Source organism: Piliocolobus tephrosceles, chromosome 8, assembly GCF_002776525.5.
Source record: "Piliocolobus tephrosceles isolate RC106 chromosome 8, ASM277652v3, whole genome shotgun sequence".
NCBI lineage: Eukaryota > Metazoa > Chordata > Mammalia > Primates > Cercopithecidae > Piliocolobus > Piliocolobus tephrosceles.
In genome coordinates, this window is record NC_045441.1 from 138118053 (window position 1) to 138137769 (window position 19717).

The following is a 19717-nucleotide window of genomic DNA, read 5'->3' on the forward strand; positions in this document are numbered from 1 at the left end:
GCTCTACCTTCATGGCCTAATTGCCTCCCAGAGGCTCCACCTCCAAATACCAGCATATTGGGGATTAATGCTTCAGCAAATGGATATTGAGGGAGACACAAACATTCGTTCCATAGCAATCATCGTCATCTTAGCCCTGCGACATGGGGCTCATGTTTATTATTTGTGCTGTGCTACACATTGTACTAAGTGCTTTGTACACAGATTTTTCTTAATTCTCTCAGTCTTATTGTATAGGTAGTATTATTATGTCCATTTTCTAGATAGGGAAGGGAAGTTGGAAGCTGTTGAAAACACCTTGCCCACAGTTGGCCAGCTTGTGAGTGGCAGAGCTGAGTTGCACCTGGGCTGTCCACTGGAGAGTCATGTCTCTGTGCCACAAAGCCTTGTCCCTTCATTTTTAGAAGAGGAAACAGACCCAAGAAGGGGAGTCACTGGTTTGAGGAAGGGGAGTCACTGGTTTGAGACTGCATGTGTTTGCTCAAGCCTGTGGGGCATGCCGTGTCCCCATAGCTAGTGTATAGGATGGGCGGGGGCTGTTTTTCTTCTACTTTCCCACTTGCTGACACGTTGGTCCAGCCACTGTCTCTTGTATCAGTTAGGCTGGATTCCCAACTGACACCCTAGCCTCTCCATCTCCCCCCAGGCTGCTGCTAACTCAGGATCCCAGATGGGGCTTTACCATTGCAGGTGTCATTTCTGAGGTGTGTTTTTGAGATGGAAGGTTTGATTGTATAATTCTCATAATACCTCTCTTTTCTCTTCTTGTGAGCAGGCCCCCGAGACAGACAAGCACACAGAGGACCAGAGTCCTTCCACACCCTTGCCCCAGCCAGCTGCTGAGAAGAACTCGTACCTCTACTCCACGGAAATCACACTGTGGACAGTGGTGGCTGCCATTCAGGCCTTGGAAAAGAAGGTGGATTCCTGCCTGGCCCGCTTGCTGACTCTGGAGGGGCGCACGGGGACAGCCGAGAAGAAGCTGGCTGACTGCGAGAAGACGGCCGTGGAGTTCGGGAACCAGCTGGAGGGCAAGTGGGCCGTGCTGGGGACCCTGCTGCAGGAGTACGGGCTGCTGCAGAGGCGGCTGGAGAACGTGGAGAACCTGCTGCGCAACAGGAACTTCTGGATCTTGCGGCTGCCCCCGGGCAGCAAGGGGGAGGCCCCCAAGGTAGCGGTGGGACACCCTGCGGGTGGAGAGCTCGAGGGGCCGAGTCTGTGAACGTGTGGGTGAGTGAGTGCAACACTTGTGGTTCCAGGTGCCTGTGACCTTCGATGATGTGGCCGTGTATTTCTCTGAGCTGGAGTGGGGCAAGCTGGAGGACTGGCAGAAGGAGCTCTACAAGCACGTGATGAGGGGCAACTACGAGACCCTGGTCTCCTTGGGTAAGGCCACGGAGGGACGATCTGGGCCTCTGTCCACGGGTTGTCTATGGACAGTCTGTTTCTTTGCTTTGGCTTTTGGTACTTTGGGCACCTCTGCATCTTTGTGGGCATCTCAGGTCCAGCTCTTCCCCATTTCTTGTTCTGTGCGCAGATTATGCCATCTCCAAACCGGACATCCTCACCCGGATAGAGAGGGGAGAGGAACCTTGTCTTGACGGGTGGGGCCAGGAGAAGCAGAATGAAGTAGAGGTGGGGCATCCAAGGACGTTGGGCACTGGTAAGTAAAGGAGCGAGATGTGTGGTGTGGGGGGAGTGCCAGGGGCTAGCTGCACCATCGCCCACCCTCTTGGGCTTCCCAGACAATCAGGGAGGCTAGAAAGGGAGCATAGGCCATTAACCCAAGGTGGGACCACTCGATACAAGGCCACCCTGGGCAGGAGTGGGTGGCAGACTTAGGGCCATAGGGTTTCTGTATCTGTCCGATATGGACCATCATACTCACCTTACATGGCTGTGATGACCGAGTGACAAATATTAAGCATGTACATGCTGATCACTTTGTAATAGTGGGGACTGGCCGGGCGCGGTGGCTCACGCCTGTAATCCCAGCACTTTGGGAGGCTGAGGTGGGTGGACCATGAGGTCAGGAGATTGAGACCATCCTGGTTAACATGGTGAAACCCTGTCTCTACTAAAAATACAAAAAATTAGCCGGGCGTGGTGGTGGGCGCCTGTAGTCCTAGCTACTCGGGAGGCTGAGGCAGGAGAATGGCGTAAACCCAGGAGGCGGAGCTTGCAGTGAGCTGAGATAGCACCACTGCACTCCAGCCTGGGCGACAGAGCGAGATTTTGTCTCAAAATATGTGTGTGTGTGTGTGTGTGTGTGTATATATATAGTAGGGACTTAGTAATACCTCTACCAGCAGCACTGCTGCCTCCTGGCATCTTCAGGCATGTCCATGTCACTGCTATTGGTTGTGTCCCCGTCGCAGTCCCACAGCCCCAGCCTGCGGCAGGAAGGCCTGTCGTGTGCTGGCTTCCATTTGTGTACATGGCCCTCGGTAGGAGGGCCAGGCATGCCCTGTCCTTGTAGCTGGTATATAGGACAGTGGTTCCAAAGGGGACTGCACATCACAATCCTCTGGGGGGCTTTTTTTTAAAATTAAATTTTAATAAAGTAGAATAGCACAGTGAATCTCCAAGTGATCATCACCCAGACTCAACACTCCGCTGGGTTTTGCCACACTCGCTTCATCTGTTTTTTCCCTTTTCCTGAACGTAACCACAATACCATGGTCACACCCACAGAATATCAGAATATCATCTAATACCATCTAATACCTAGCCTTTGTTTTGTTTTCCCCAGTTGTCTCAAAAATGTTTTCTGTAGGTCTTTGGATCCTAATTGTAATACACCCAAGTCCACATTTTACATTTGGTTTGTGTCTCTGAAGTCTATAAAAACAAACTTATGAAAATCTCCCCCGTCTTTTTCAACAGCTTTATTGAGATATAATTCATATACTATATAATTTACCTATTAAAGTGTACAATTGAGTACTTCTTTAAAAAATTTCAACTTTTACTTTGGATATAGGTGTACACATGCAGGTTTGTTACATGGGTATATTGTGCCCAGGTAGTGAGCATAGTACCCAAGTTTTTCAATCCATGCTCCCCTCTTTCCCTTCCCCCTCTAGGAGTCCACAGTGTGTGTTTTTCCCAGGTTTATGTCAATGTATGCTCATTGTTTAGGTCCCAGTTATAAGTGAGAACATGCAATATTTGGTTTTCTATTCTTCCATTAGTTCACTTAGGATTATGGCCTTCACCTTCATGTTGCTGCAGAGCACTTGATTTCATTCTTTTTTATGGCTATGTGGTATTCCATGGTGTATATATATCACATTTTCTTTATTCAACCCACCACTGATGGACACCCAGGTTGATTCCATGTCTTTGCCACTGTGAATAACATTGTGATGAACATATGTGTGCATGTATATTTTTGGTATAATGATCTATTTTCCTTTGGGTATATACCCAGTAGCAGGATTGCTGGGTCAGATGGTAGCTCTGTTTTAAGTCCCTTGAGAAATCTTCAAACTGCTTTCCACAGTGGCTGGACTAACTTACATTCCCATCAACCGTGTATAGGCATTCCCTTTTCTCTGCAGCCTCGCCAGCATCTGATGGTTTTTGAGTTTTTAATAATGGTCATTCTGACTGGTGTGAGATGGTACTCATTATGGTTTTGGTTTGTGTTCTCTGATGATTAGTGATGGTGAGCATTTTTTCATGTTTGTTGGCCACTTGCATGTCTTTTTTTTAAGAAATGTCTGTTCATGTCCTTTGCTCATTTTTTGCTTGTTAGTTTAAGTTCCTTATAGATGCTGGATGTTAGACCTTTGTCAGATGCATAGTTTGCAGATATCTTCTCCCATTCTGTAGGTTGTCAGTTTACTCTGTTGGTAGTTTCTTTTGCTGTGTAGAAGCTCTTTAGTTTAATTAGGTCCCACTTGTCAATTTTTGTTTTTGTCGCAGTTGCTTTTGAGGACTTAGCCAAAAATTCTTTGCCAAGGGCAATATCGAGGAGGGTATTTCCTAGGTTTTATTCTAGAATTTTGTAATTTGAGGTCTTACATTTAAATCTTTGATCCATCTTGAGTTACTTTTTGTATATGGTGAAAGGTAGGGGTCTAGCTTCATTCTTCTGCACATGCTAGTTACCCCAGCAACATTTATTGAATAGGGAGTCTTTTCACCATTGCTTTTTATTTGGTCAGCCTTGTCCAAGATCAGATTATTGTAAGTGTGTGACTTTATTTCTGAGTTTCCTATTCTGTTCCATTGGTCTACATGTCTGTTTTTGTACCAGTACCATGCTGTTTTGGTTACTACAGCCTTCTAGTATAGTTTGAAGTTGGGTAGTGTGACACCTTTGACTTTGTTCTTTTTGTTTAGGATTGCTTTGGTTATTCTGGCTTTTTTTTGGTTTCATATGAATTTTAGAATTGTTTTTTCTTATTCTGTAAAGAATGATACGAGTAGTTTGAAAAGAATAGCATTGAGTCTGTAAATTGCTTTGGGCAGTATGGCCATTTTAACAATATTGATTCTTTCCATCCATGAGCATGGGATGTTTTTAAATGTATCTGTGTCATCTCTGATTTCTTTCAACAGTATTTCATAGTTCTCCTTGTAGAGTCTTTCACCTCTGTGGTTAGCTGTATTCCTGGGTATTTCTTTCTTTCTTTTTTTTTTTTTTTGTAGCTATTGTAAATGGGACTGTATTCTTGATTATACACTCTCAGGCTGATGTTATTCTTGTGTAGGAATGCTACTGATTTTGGTACACTAATTTTGTATCCTGAAACCTTACTAAAATTGTTGATCAGTTCCAGTAGCCTTTTGGCAGAGTTTTTAAGGTTTTCTAGGTACAGAATCATTGTCAGCAAAGAGAGATAGTTTAACTTCTTTTCCTATTTGGATGCCGTTTGTTTCTCTTGCCTTATTACTCTGGCTAGGACGTCCTATAGTTGAGTGCTTTTTAGTATATTCACAAAGTTCTGCAGCCATCACCACAATCCAATTTTAGAGCTTTCTTGTTCCATCAAAAGGAAACCCCATACCCATTAGTAGTCACTGCCTGTTCCTCTGCGCACCTGTTCCACTGCCCCAGGCAGCCTCTGATCTGCTTTCTGTGTCTATGCATTTATCCATCTGGAAACTCCATATAAATGGAATCGTATGACCAGGCGCAGCGGCGCACGCCTGTAATCCCAGCACTTTGGGAGCCTGAGGTGGGCGGATCATGAGGTCAGGAGATCATGACCATTCTGGTCAACACGGTGAAACCCCGTTTCTACTAAAAATACAAAAAATTAGCTGGATGGGGTGGTGTGCAACTGTAATCCCAGCTACTCAGGAGGCTGAGGCAGGAGAATTGCTTGAACCTGGGAGGTGGAGGTTGCAGTGAGCCAAGATTGCACCACTGCACTCCAGCCTGGGCAACAGCGTGAGACTCTGTCTTAAAAAAAAAAAAAAAAAAAGGAATCATATATTATGTGGCATTTGTGCCTGCCTTCTTTCGTTGAGCATAATGTTTTGAAGGTCCATCCACATTGATTGTAGTATGTATGAGTACTTCATTCCTTTTTGTGGCTGAGTGACACTCCATTGTAAAGATATGCCACATACTGTTTATTCCTTTATCAGTTGATAAATTCGTCCCGCGCCCCCCCATTTATTTATTTTGAGACAAGGTCTCACTCTGTTGCCCAGGCTGGAGTACAGTGTCATGATCTCAGCTTACTGCAGCTTTGACCTCCTGGGTTCAAGTGATCCTCCCATCTCAGCTTCCCGAGCAGCTGGGACTACAGGCACATGCCACCATGCCTTGGCCTTTCAAAGTGCTGGGATTACAGGCGTGAGCCATGGCGCCTGGCCTGGTTCTTTGATTTTATGTTGTTTATCACTTTGCTTTTACGTGGAAATCTTAAATTCTCAACTAAATTTGCATAATTTCTTCAATGATCTTATATCCAATGCTAGCACTTCGTTATCCTATAATTTATCTTATAATTTCAAAACAGTGAAGCAATAATACTACTAACAATTAGACTTCCATTGAAATACAAGATTTTTTTGCAGCTCTTTTTGTCCTCTGTATACATTCTGTGCAGGACTTATGGGCAAAATAATGCCTTTTAAAGTCACTTGAAATATTTTCTGTGTGTACTTATGCCACCAACTTGGTATACAGTTGCATTCATTTGTTTATTTTTAGATTTTTTTTATAGATTATTCTTTTTGGTTTTTGATGTAACATAATTTTTTGAATATGTAAGATATTTTATGTTTGCAAAGTCAAAATGATTTAACATGATACATTCAAGGAAATCTCGTTTCCATCCTTGTGCCCTCTCCCTATAGATAATCATCTTTATTCGTTTCTTGTTTATACTACCATGTTTCTTTTGGAAATATCAGTCACACAGATATATTTGTATTCCCACCCCTGTCTTATTCAGTAGGTTGTGGAGATCACCTCATATGATTATGTACAGGTCTTCCTCAGTTCTGTGGATTCAGAATGTTCTGTGGTGTGATAGTTTATTTAACAGTCTATACCTTGGACATATAGGGTATTTCCAGCATTTTGCTGATATAAATAATGCTGCAGGGAGTACTTTGTGCATAAATCAGTTCATGTTTTTGCCAGTGTATCTTTTTTTAAAATGTATTTATTGTGAGAAGGAGTCTCACTCACTGTGCTGCCCATGCTGGAGTGCAGTGGCACGATCTCGTCTCACTGTAATCCCTGACTCCTGGTTCAAAGGATTCTCGAGCCTCAGCCTCTGGACTGACTGGGACCACAGGTATGCGCCACCACGCCTGGCTAATTTTTGTATTAGCAGAGACGGGGTTTCATCATGTTGGCCAGGCTGGTCTCTAACTCCTGACCTCAAGTGATCCACCTTCCTCAGCCTCCCAAAGTGTTGAGATTACATATGAGCCACTGTGCCTGGCCCCAATGTGTCTTTGAGATATAATCCTGGAGGTTGGATTGCTGGGTCAAAAGGTAAATAAATATGTTATTTGGGGAGAATTTATCTCCAAATTCCCCTGGACAGGGAAATCATTTACATTCCCATCTGTGTTGTCAAAAAGATTCTCTTGCCAACAGAGGATGTGGACAAACTTGTAGGATTCTTTTCAGTGTAATAGTAAGAAGTATGTCAGTGTAGTTTTAATGGCACCTCTCTTACTGAGTGTTGATGAGTTTTTTTTTTTTCCTTTAGAATTCTTTCTATTTTAATTTCTAATTTTTATGGTACATAGTAGGTGTGCATATTTATGGGGTACATGAGATATTTTGATACAGGCATACAATGTGTAATAATGACATCAGAGTAAATGGGATATTCATTACCTCAAGCGTTTCTTATTTCTTTGTGTTATAAACATTCCAATTATACTCTTTTAGTTATTACAAAATGTACAATTAAATTATTGTTGACTGTAATCACCCTGTTATGCTATCACATACTAGATCTTATTCATTCTATTTAACTATATTTTTTTACCCGTTAACCATGTCTACTTCCCCCCTCGCACCTTCCCCCAACCCTTCCTAGTCTTAGGTAACCATCGTTCAACTTCTCTGTCTCCATGAGTTCAACTGTTTTACTTTTTGGCTCCCAAAATGAATGAGAACATACAAAGTTTGTCTTTCTGTGCCTGGCTTATTTCACTTAACATAATGTCCTCCAGTTCCACCCATGTTGTTGTAAATGACAGGATCTCATTCTTCTTTATAGCTGAATATTACTCTGTTGTGTATATGTACCACATTTTCTCTGTCCATTTGTCTGGTGACGGACACTTAGGTTGCTTCCAAATCTTGACGATTGTGAGTAATGCTGCAATAAACATGACCGTGTTGCCCAGGAGTGCAGATGGATATACTGATTTCCTTTCTTTTGGGTATATACTTAGCAGTGGGGTTGCTGGGTCATGTGGTAGTTCTGCTTTTAGTTTTTTTGAGGCACCTCTATACTGTTCTCCATAGTGGTTGCACTAATTTACATTCCCACCAACAGTGTTTGCGGGTTCCCTTTTCTTCACATCCTTGCCAGCGTGTGTTATTGCCCGTCTTAACTGGGATGAGATGATAAGTCATTGTCGTTTTGATTTGCATTTCTCTGATGATTGATTATGTTGAGCACCTTTTCATATATCTGTTTGCCATTTGTACATTTTTTTTTTTTTGAGACGGATTCTCACTCTGTCACCCAGGCTGGAGTGCAGTGGCGCATCTTGACTCACTGCAAACTCCGTCTCCTGGGTTCACGCCATTCTCCTGCCTCAGCCTCCCGAGTAGCTGGGACTACAGGCACCCTCTACCATGCCTGGCTAATTTTTTATATTTTTAGTAGAGATGAGGTTTCACCATGTTAGCCAGTATGGTCTCCATCTCCTGACCTCATCATCCGCCTGCCTTGGCGTCCCAATGTCCTGGGATTACAGGCATGAGCCACCGTGCCCAGCCACATTTTTTTTTTTTTTTTTTTTGAGACAGGGTCTCACTCTGTTGCCCAGGTGTGACAGGAGTGCAGTGGCATAATCAGAGCTCACTGCAACCCAGTCTCCTGGGTTCAAGCCATTCTCCCACTTCATCCTCCCAAGTAGCTGGGACTAGAGGCATGTGTCACCACACCCAGCTAATTTTTGTATTTCTTGTACAGATGGAGTTTTGCCTTGTTGCCCAGGCTGGTCTTGAACTCCTGGACTCGAGCAATCTTCCTGCCACAGCCTCCCAAAGCACTGAGATTACAGGCATGAGCCACCATGCCCAACCTGTATGCCATCTTTTGAGGAATGTCTATTCAGATCTTTTGCCCATTTTTAATCAGATTGTTTTTTAATTGGGCATTTGGAATTTTTCCTGTAGATTTGTTTGAGCCCCTTAGATATTCTGGTTATGAATCCCTTGTCAGATGGATAATTTGCGAATATTTTTTCCCATTCTGTGGGGTGTCTTTTCACTTTGTTGATTGATTCCTTTGCTGTGTAGAAGGTTTTTAACTTGATGTGATCCCATTTGTTCATCTTTTGCTTTGGTTGTCTGTGCTTTAGGGTATTACTCAAATCTTTGCCCAGACCAATATCCTGGAGAGTTTCCCCAATGTTTTCTTATAGTAGTTTGATAGTTTGAGGTCTTATATTTAAGTTTTTAATCTATTTTGATTTGATTTTTTTATATGATGAGAGATAGGAGTTTAATTTTATTTTTCTGCATATGGATATTCAGTTTTCCTGGCACATTTTATGGAAATGACTGTCCTTATTCCAATATATGTTCTTTTTTTTTCTTTTTTGTGATGGAGTCTCACTCTGTCACCCAGACTGGAGTGCGGTGGCACAATCTTGGCTCACTGCAACCTCCGCCTCGTGGGTTCAAGCAGTTCTCCTGTCTCAGCCTCCTGAGTAGCTGGGACTACAGGCGCCTGCCACCACTGCTGGCTAATTTTTGTATTTTTAGTAGAGATGGGGTTTCACCATATTGGTCAGGCTGGTTTTGAACTCCTGACCTCAGGTGATCCGCCAGCCTCGGCCTCCCAAAGTGTTGGGATTACAGGCATGAGCCACCACGCCTGGCCTAATATATGTTCTTGACACCTTTATCAAAAATGAGTTCGCTGTAGATGTGTGGGTTTCTTTCTGGGTTCCCTATTCTGTTCTTTTGGTCTGTTTGTCTGTTTTTATGCCATTACCATGCTATTTTGGTTACTCTAGATCTGTAGTTTAATTTGAAGTCAGGTAATAGATTCCTCCAGTAAAAATGAGTTTGCTGTAGATGTATGGGTTTATTTTTGGGTTTCCTATTCTGTTCTTTTGGTCTATTTGTCTGTTTTTATGCCATTGCCATGCTGTTTTGGTTACTATAGATCTGTGGTTTAATTTGAAGTCAGGTAATAGATTCCTCCAGTTTTGTTCTTTTTGCTTAGGATGGCTTTGGCTATTTCAGGTTTTTCATGGTTCTGTATATACTTTAGGATTATTTTTTCTGTTTCTGTGAAGAATGTCCTTGATATTTTGATAGGAATTGCATTGAGTCTGTAGATTGCTTTGTGTAGTGTGGGCATTATAACTAATTCTGAACATGGAATATCTTTCCATTGTTTGATGTCCTCTTCAATTTCTTGCATTAATGTTTCATAATTTTCGTTCTAGCCATCTTTTACTTCTTTCGTTAAGTTTTTTCCTAGGTATTTTATGTATAGCTATTGTAAATGGGATTATTTTCTTGATTTCTTTTTCAGATTGTTCACTGTTGGCATATAAAAAGGCTACTGATTTTGTATGTTGATTCCGTATGCTGCAACTTTGCTGAATTTATCAGTTCTAATAGGTTTTTTTTGGTGGAGTCTTTGGGTTTTTCTAAATATAAGATCATCTGCAACCAAGGATAATTTAACCTCTTCCTTTCCAATGTGGATGCTCTTTATTTCTTTCTCTTGTCTGCTCTAGCTAGGACTTCCAGGATTATGTTGAATAACAGTGGTGAAAGTCCATCCTTATCTTGTTCATCCTTACCTTGTTCCCGATCTTAAAGGAAAGGCTTTCAATTTTTCCCCTGTTCAGTATCAGGGGAAACTGGCTGTGCATCTGTTGTATATGGCTTTTATGGTGTTGAAGTATATTCCTTCTGTACCCATTTTTTGGATTTTTTAAAATCATGAAAGTATGTTGAATTTTATCAAATGCTTTTATAGCATCAGTTGAAATCCTGTGGTTTTTGTCCTTCGTTCTGTTGATAAGATGTATCACGTTCATTGATTTGCAGAGGTTGAATGATTCTTCCACCCTGCCTGGGATAAATCCCACTTGGTCATGATGAAAGATCTTTTTAATGTGTCGTTGAATTTGGTGTGCTAGTATTTTGTTGAAGATTTTTGCATCAGTGTTCATCAGGATATTGGCCTGTAGCTTTCTTTTTTAGATGTGTCTTTGTTTGGTTTTGGTGTCGGGGTAATACTGGCCTCATAGAATGAGTTTGGAGGTATTCCCTCCTCCTTTATTTTCCAGAATAGTTTGAATAGCATTGGTGTGAATTCCTCTTTAAATGTTTGGTAAAATTCAGCAGTGAAACCGTTACGTCCCTGGCTTTTCTTTGCTGCGAGACTTTTTATTGCAACTTTGATCTCATTACTTGTTATTGGTCTGTTGAGGTTTTGAATTTCTTCATGGTTGAATCTTGGTAGATTGTATATGTCTAGAAATTTATCCATTTCTTCTAGCTTTTTCAATTTATTGGCATATAGTTGTTCATAATAGTCTCATGATCCTTTGATTTTCTGCAGTATTAGTTGTAATATCTCTTTTTTATCTCTGATTTATTTGGGTCCTCTTTATCTTAGTCTGGCTAAAGATTTGTCGATTTTATCTTTTCAGAAAACCACCTTTTCATTTCATTGATCTTTTGTATTGTTTTTTGTTTCAATTTTATTTATTTATGTTCTGATCTTTATTGTTTTTACACTAATTTGGAGTTTGGTTTGCTCTTACTTTTCTGGTTTTCTAGCATGCATGATTACGTTGTTTATTTGAAGTATTTTTACTTTTTTAATAGAGGCACTTATTGCTGTAAACTTATATCTTAGTATTGCTTTGCTGTATCTCACAAGTACCATAGGTTAATTTGATATGTCGTGTTTCTATTTTCATTTCCTTTTTTTTTTTTTTTTGAGACGGAGTCTCGCTCTGTCGCCCAGGCTGGAGTGCAGTGGACAGATCTCAGCTCACTGCAAGCTCCGCCTCCCGGGCTTACGTCATTCTCCTGCCTCAGCCTCCCGAGTAGCTGGGACTACAGGCGCCCGCCACCTCGCCCGGCTAGTTTTTTGTATTGTTTAGTAGAGACGGGGTTTCACTGTGTTAGCCAGGATGGTCTTGATCTCCTGACCTCGTGATCCGCCTGTCTCGGCCTCCCAAAGTGCTGGGATTACGGGCTTGAGCCACCGCGCCTGGCCTCTATTTTCATTTCTTTCAAAAAATTTCTTTCTTTCTTCCTCTTTTTTTTTTTTTTTTTTGTTTTCAGACAGGGTCTTGCTCTGTTACCCAGGCTGAGTGCAGTGATGTGATCACAGCTTACTGCAGCCTGGTCCTCCTAGGCTCAAGCAGTCCTCCTACCTTAGCCTCCCAAATAACTGGAACTAAAGGTGTGTGCCACCATACCTGGCTAATTTTTGATTTTTGGTAGAGATGGGTTCTTGCTATGTTGCCTAGGGTAATCTCAAACTCCTGGATGCAAATGGTTTCCCCACCTTGCCCTTCCAAAGTGCTGGGATTATAGCTGGCCTCAAAAAATTTCTTAATATCCTCCTTAATTTCTTTGTTGACCCATTGGCCATTCAGGAACATATTATTTAATTTCCATGTGTTTATATAGTTTCCAAAGTTCCACTTGTTATTGATTTCTAGCTTTATTCCATTGTAGTCAGAGATGATACCTGGTATGATTTCAATTTTTTGAATTTTTAAGAACTTGTTTTGTGGCCTAACATATGGTCTATCCATGAGAATGATCCATGTGCTGAGAAGAAAAAAAGTGTATTCTGCAGCTGTTGGATGAAATGTTCTGTGAATATCTTTAGTCTATAGTGCAGATTAAGTCCAGTGTTTCTCTGTTGGTTTTCTTTCTGAATGATCTGTCCAGTGCTGAAAGTGCGGTGTCAGAGATGCCAGTTATTACTGTATTGGGGTCTATTTCTCTCTTTAGCTCTAACAGTATTTGCTTTATACATCTAGGCGCTCCAGAATTGGGTGCATATATATTTATTATGCTATTAATATATCCTCTTGCTGAATTTACCCCTTTAGCATTATATAATGAACTTCTTTGTCTCTTTTTATAGTTTTGTCTGAAAATCTATTTGGTCTGCTCTAAGTCTAGTTATTCCTACTCTTTTTTGGTTTCCATTTGCATACAGTAGTTTTTCTATCCGATAGTGCACATGTGTCTTTAGGCATTTCTTTGGGCAACAAGAGCGAGACTTTGTCTCAAAAAAAATTGGTTCATCTTTAGACTTTTACTCAAGATATGAGTAGCTTACACAGTACAGTTACAGTATTATCATACTCTGTGTTTGTGTACTTGCTATTACCAGTGGGTTTTGTACCTTCCGATTTTTTTTTTTTATTCCTTATTAATGTCCTTTTCTTTTTGATTGAAGTACTCCCTTTAGCATTTCTTGTAGGACAGGACTGGTGTTGATGAAATCTCTCAGCTTTTGTTTGTCTGAGAAAATCTTTATTTTTCCTTTATGTTTGAAGGATATTTTTGCTGGATATATTATTCTAGGATAAAAGCTTTTTGCCTTCAACACTTTTATTTTTAGTTTTTTGGAGACATAGTCCCTCTGGTGCCCAGACTGGAGTGAAGTGGCACAATCTTGGCTCACTGAACCTCTGCCTTCCAGGTTCAAGTGATTCTTGTGCCTCAGCCTTCCAAGTAGCTGTGATTACTGGCATGTGCTACCACATCTGCCTAATTTTTTGTATTTTTAGTAGAGACGGGGTTTCACCATATTGGCCAAACTGGTCTCAAATCCTGAGCTCTGGCAGTCCGCCCACCTCAGCCTTCCAAAGTGCTAGGATTACAGTCATGTGCCACTCGCCTGGCCCTTCAGGACTTTAAATATGTTGTGCCACTCTCTTGAAAACTTGTCAGGTTTCCACTGCAAAGTCTGCTGCCAGACTTATTGGAGCTCTATTGTATGTCATTTGTGTCTTTTGCTGCTTTTAGGATCCTTTTTTAATATCCTTGACCTCTGGGAGTCTGATTACTAAATGCCTTGAGGTAGTCTTATTTTGGTTAACTCTACTTGGTGTTTGCTAACCTTCTTGTACTTGAATATTGGTATATCTTTAGGTTTGGAAAATACTCTGTTATCATGTTTGCATAAACTTTGTGTTTTTTGTTTTTTTGGATACAGAGTTTTGCTCTGTTGCCCAGGCTGGAGTGTAGTGGCGTGATCTTGGCTCACTGCAAACTCCGCTTCCCGGGCTCAAGTGATTCTCCCGCCTCAGTCTCCCTAGTAACTGGGATTACAGGTGCTTGCCACTGCACCCGGCTAATTTTTGTACTTTTAGTAGAGATGAAGTTTCGCCATGTTGGCCAGGCCAGTCTCAAACTCCTGGCCTCAAGTTGATCCATCTGCCTCAGCCTCCCAAAGTGCTGGGATTATAGGCATGAGCCACCATGGCTGTCCGTGGCTAGGGCTGTTCTAAATGCTCCCTCTGTGGGTGGGCGCCCACTAAGTTCTGCCTGGTGTTGCTTTCTGCTGTGACAGGGCAGCACTGAGTTCCGATGCAAAGTCCTACAATCACTGCACTCTCCTTCCCCCAAGCGCACACATTCTCTCTCTGGAGCTGCATGGCTGCTGCCGGGGGTATGGAGGAGGGTTGGTATCAGCAATTCAAGACTATCTTTCCCACCCTCTTCAGTGCTTCTTTCCTTCATATGATGTTACAGCTAGGTACCGTGACTGCTTATCTGGGTTTTGGTTTTTTTGAAGGTGCTTTCTTGTGTGAATAGTAGTGAATTTGGTGTTTCTGTGGGGAGATAATCGCTGGAGGGTTGTGTTCGACCATCTTGTTCCCCCCCCCTCCCTTTTTTTTTTTGAGGCAAGATGTTACTCTGTCATCCAGTCTGGAGTGCAGTCATATAATCATGGCTCACTGCAGCCTTGAACTCCTAGGCTCGTGTCTTCCCACCTCAGCCTCCTGAGTAACTAGGACTACAGGCAAGTGCCACTATGCCTGGCAGGTTTAAAAATTTTTGTAGAGACAGGGTCTTGCTGTGTTGCCCAGCCTGATCTCAAACTCCTGACCTCAAACAATTCTCCTGCCGTGGCCTCCCAAAGTGGCAGGATTACAGGCATGAGCCACTATACCTGGCCCTATTTTTTATATATTTAAGGGCCATTTAAATTTCTTATTCTGTGAATTATTTATGTGTCTTGCTCTAGGAATCTTTTAAAAAATGCATATTTCCTAGGCCTACCCCAAACCTACTGATGAGACTCCCAGGGGTGCTCCCCAGGGGATGCTGCTATACTAACCTAGTACAGGATTTGGGTTTGGGAGCCCCCATTGTAGTGTTCTGAGCCAGGAGTTCCTAAAGAGTGAGATGTGTGTGTGTGTGTGTGTGTGTGTGTGTGTGTGTGTGACTGAGTCTCACTCTGTTGCCCAGGCTGGAGTGTAGTGGCACAATCTCAGCTCACTGCAACTTCCACCTCACAGGTTCAAGCAATTCTACTGTCTCAGTCTCCTGAGGAGCTGGGATTACAGGCATGCACCACCATGCCCGGTTAATTTTTGTATTTTTAGTAGAGATGGGGTTTCATCATGTTGGCCAGGCTGGTCTTGAACTCCTGACCTCAGGTGACCCGCCTGCCTTGGCCTCCCAAAGTGCTGGGATTACAGGCGTGAGCCACTGTCCCCAGCTTCCCCCACCCCCGCCTTTTCTTAAATCACTCTATATTCAAAATATATCAGCTCTTTTACTTACAGAGAAAATATGAAAGTAAACATTTGTTCTCTTAGCCTCCATAACGAAACCTGTATTCAGAATATGTCCACTTTAAAAAGAAATAAAAGATTTGTAGATTATCAAGCTGAAACCTGGGAACTTTGGCATGTATTGTTTCTGTGAGTCCAGTTTTTTTTTTTTTTTTTTCCCCCCCGGAGGAGGGTCTCTCTTATTGCCCAGGCTAGAGTGCAATGGCTCGATCTTGGCTCACTGCAACCTCCACCTCCCGGGTTCAAGTGATTCTTCTGCCTCAGCCTCCCAAGTAGCTGGGATTACAGGTGTGCGCCACCATGCCTGGCTAATTTTGTTTTGTATTTTTAGTAGAGACGGGGTTTTGCCATGTTGATCAGGCTGGTCTTGAACTCCTGACCTCAAGTGATCCACCCACCTCAGCCTCCCAAAGTGCTGGGATTACAGGCATGAGCCACGGTGCCCGGCCTGTTTTTGGGAGTCCAGTTCTTTCATCCCTCTGTAGTTGATACCTGCCTACTCGGGGCACTGGTTACCACCACCATGGTCTACTCTTTTATTTTTTAAATTCCCATTTTACAGATAAACTTTAAAATTATTTATTTATTTATTTTTTATCCTGAGTGGCATACTCTTGTGTGTCGTCACTTGTAACAGCTGAGCTCATGGCATTTTCTGGGAGACGGTGCTGCTGTCTCTCCTGCCGTTCTTTCTTTCTTGTTTTTTTTTTTTTTTTTGAGACAGAGTCTTACTTTGTCACCCAGGCTGGAGTGCAGTGGCGCTATCTCAGCTCACTGCAAGCTCCATCTCCCAGGTTTATGCCATTCTCCCTGCCTCAGCCTCCCGAGTAGCTGAGACTACAGGCGCCCACCACAACGCTGCCCGGCCAATTTTTTGTATTTTTAGTAGAGACAGGGTTTGACTGTGTTAGCCAGGATGGTCTCGATCTCCTGACCTCGTGATCCATCAGCCTCGGCCTCTCAAAGTGCTGGGATTGCAGGCGTGAGCCACCGCGCCTGGCCCTGTCCTGCCATTCAAAATCATCTCCAGTGAGGTTGCCTTCTTGACCTGTGCTTCCCTTTATTCATCTGGGGGCACTGGAGGCCAAGGGGCTGCGTGGGTCTTCACCTGATGGAACTGATGGAAGTGGCATTTTTGGAGAGCCCTGTGACTGCCCCAACTAGGAGCACTGCTGGCTTGTAGGCTGCTCAATCCTGGGGGTGCTGCTCCTTTGCCAGTGCCGTCCCCCAAATCCAACTGCAGCAGAATCTGGCTCTTCTTTCAAATATTTAAAAATTATTCTTAAATTTTTTTTTTTTTTTTTGGCACGGTCTTGCTCTGTCGCTCAGTCTGGAGTGGTGCAATCATAGCTTACTGCAGACTCAACTTCCTGGGCTCAAGTGATCCTCCCACCTCAGCCCCCTGAGTAGCTGGAACTACAGGCACATGCCACCACACCCAGCTAATTTTTGTATTTTTTTGTAGAGGCAGGTTTCACCATGTTGCCTATACTGGTCTCAAACTCCTGAGCTCAAGTAATTCTTCCACCTTGGCCTCCCAGAGTGTTGGGAGTACAGGCGTGAGCCACTGTGCCCGACCTTATTTTCAATTATTAGTGGCTCATGAACAGTCAGGATTCATATTTTCACTTAGACTGTTCTGTTCCTCATTCTTTTTTGAGGCTTCATCTTGCTCAGTCACCACCTTGTGATGCTTGGGGCTGTTTAGTAGGATGGATGATGTGTTTCTCTTTGTTGTAGAAAGGATCCAAAGATCAAACTTCAGAGGATGATCCACTGAAATTTTCAGGATCTGCTGATGAAGCAACCATCTTTAGGCTTGTCATGAAAGTAACATTTTTAGGGGCAGTAACACCCACCCGTTGGTACATAAAGGGGAATTGGTAGCAGTGTTAGCAGGCACAGACTCCACTGGATTATTATTTTTCACCAGTATTTCACCCTTTGATAACCTTCTGGCTGGTTTTACCTCTTCTCTTAGAAGAGAACCTCAGTTGAGGTAGAGTGGACAGGACCCCACTTGGGTTACTTTTTATTCATTTATTTATTTATTTGAGACTGGGTCTGGCCCTGTAGCCCAGGTTGGAATGCGAGTGGCACAGTCATGGCTCACTGCAGCCTCATACTCGTGGACTCAAGCCATCCTCCTGCCTCAGCCTCCTAACTATCAGGGACTACAGTCATGTCCCACCACACTTTTGGTTGTTCTTTTATCTCTTGACAAGGCATTGTTCTCTGGAGTTTTAAGTTTAGGAAGATCCAACGTGGTAAATTCAAACTCAGGTTTGGAGGTAGAGCCACTTTTCCCATGATTCTGGGTTTCTTGTCTGTTCCCTTCTGATCTGATGCCCATCCAATTTCAAATTCCTCTTGAATTTGGACAAGAGGACAAACGATGTGAGCCATTTGCTGATTTCATCTCTGATGGTAGCATTCTGTCAGCTCTCTTACTGTCAGCCTTTTGCTCATCATAGTTTTTTTCTCATCATCTTTTTTTGCTTAAAAAATCAGAGCTTCAGCTGGGCGCAGTAGCTGACTCTTGTAATCCCAGCACTTTGGGAGGCTGAGAGGGTGGATCATGAGGTCAGGAGTTCAAGACCAGCCTGGCCAAGATGGTGGAACCCCGTCTCTACTAAAAAAAATATAAAAATTAGCCAGCCATGGTGGCGGGCATCTGTAATCCCTGCTACTCGAGAGGCTGAGGCAGAGAATTGCTTGAACCCGGGAGGCGGAGCTTGCAGTGAGCCGAGATCGCACCACTGCACTCCGGCCTGGGGGACAGAGTGAGACTCCGCTTCAAAAAAGAAAAAAAAATCAGAGTTTCATTTCTTTTGTGAGAGGACACGTGCTCATTTCGGGGCTTTACCGTTTGAAAGTCTTGCTGACAGCTGGGTTGGTTACGATCACTCTGGGAGGCAGGCGCTGATTACATGTGAATGGACTCGGTTCTAAGAAGTAGGTGTAGGGATGGAGTTATTTTGAAAGAAAACTTCTGAGGGGGAAACCTTGGTGCTCCTAACGCCATGTCTTCAGTTGTGTTTCTGCCCTGCCTTGGGTCCCTTATGTCGTAAGAGCAGCTTGGAGGAGGAGGAGGAGGCCCGAGCGTGGGAGGTGGTGGCCACCCCATTGGCTGCTGGGACAGGCATGGTGTTTCTCTTTCCTGCCTTAAAATGCCAGGGTCTGTCATGACCTGCCTGGTGGTCCTTACCATGAATTCCTGTCTGCTGAATTCCTCTGCTGCAGTTTCCATCTCTGGGACATGAGGCTTTAGACTGGAATCTAGCTGCCAGGTATTCGGTGGGGTCCACCTCACTGTCATGCCCTGTGCTGCAGCTGAGGCCCCAGGATCCCAGTGACTCTGCCTTTCCCCAGAGGGTCCCTGGTCATCTGGGCAGGAGACCTCTGTGTTGTGCTCAGTGTCACTGATTTGCATTCTCCAGGCCTCCCTCCATATCCAGAGCACCTCACCAGCCCACTCAGCCCTGCCCAGGAGGAGCTGAAAGAAGGGCAGGCCCCCAAGCAGCAGCAGGACTCAGAGGTGAGAGTGGCCCCAGTCGGGCCAGGAGCAGGTGAGTGAGAACAGCGAGGCCACAGGATGAACAGTGTCCCGAGGCAGCAGGCGGTTACCAAGCGACGGTGCTGGGCTGGGAGAGATGGCTGGGAGACTGGTTGGGCTGGGTTGGACAGGCTTTCTGGGAAAGGGGCCCCTGAGACAGGCCTGAAAGAAGGTAGGTTTTGGCATTTTCAGCATGAGAAAACAGTCTGTATAGACGGATGGGTTCCTCCATGTGTTGGGGGCCTGGGCACACGGGTCCAGCAGAGTGGGGGGTGGGGTAGATGGTGTGTTGTGCCTCCCCAGGGTTCTTAGAGGGTCCCTTCCACAGGGCAGTGTGTGTCCTGTGCCTAGCGCGCCACCAGCGTGGTGTTTCTCAGTAAACGCCCTCTTTCTGAAGACCTGCTGGGAACTCTGGCTTTAGTCATCCTTCCAGACTTCTTTGTCTGCTTTTGTTTAAAGGCAGTCCCTGCCTGTCCTTTCACAAAAATATGTATCAGGCCATTTAGCAGAACACGTGGCAAACAGTGCAGAGCTCTGTTCTCTGGTGAGTGTTCCTCTGCGGGGCTGGCTCCTCTGCCCGGTTCTGCCGCTGGCCGGACTTTCAGTCTCTGGTTGCTTTCTCTGCGGTGATTTCTGGGTATCTTCCCACTGGATCTTCCTCCATTCCCTGGGTTTCTCTTTCCAGTC

General features: G+C 43.9%; 1 protein-coding gene across 1 annotated transcript in view; it reads left to right on the forward strand.

Annotated features, from left to right (window-relative positions):
- LOC111551497 (protein ZNF783) overlaps positions 1-19717 on the forward strand; it is a 28192-nt gene that overhangs the window by 3372 nt on the left and 5103 nt on the right. The window contains exons 2-5 of the mRNA XM_023225477.1: positions 776-1171; positions 1260-1386; positions 1538-1663; positions 18915-19043. Coding sequence (XP_023081245.1) covers positions 776-1171; positions 1260-1386; positions 1538-1663; positions 18915-19043 — 778 coding nt within the window. The remainder of the gene's footprint in view (positions 1-775; positions 1172-1259; positions 1387-1537; positions 1664-18914; positions 19044-19717) is intronic.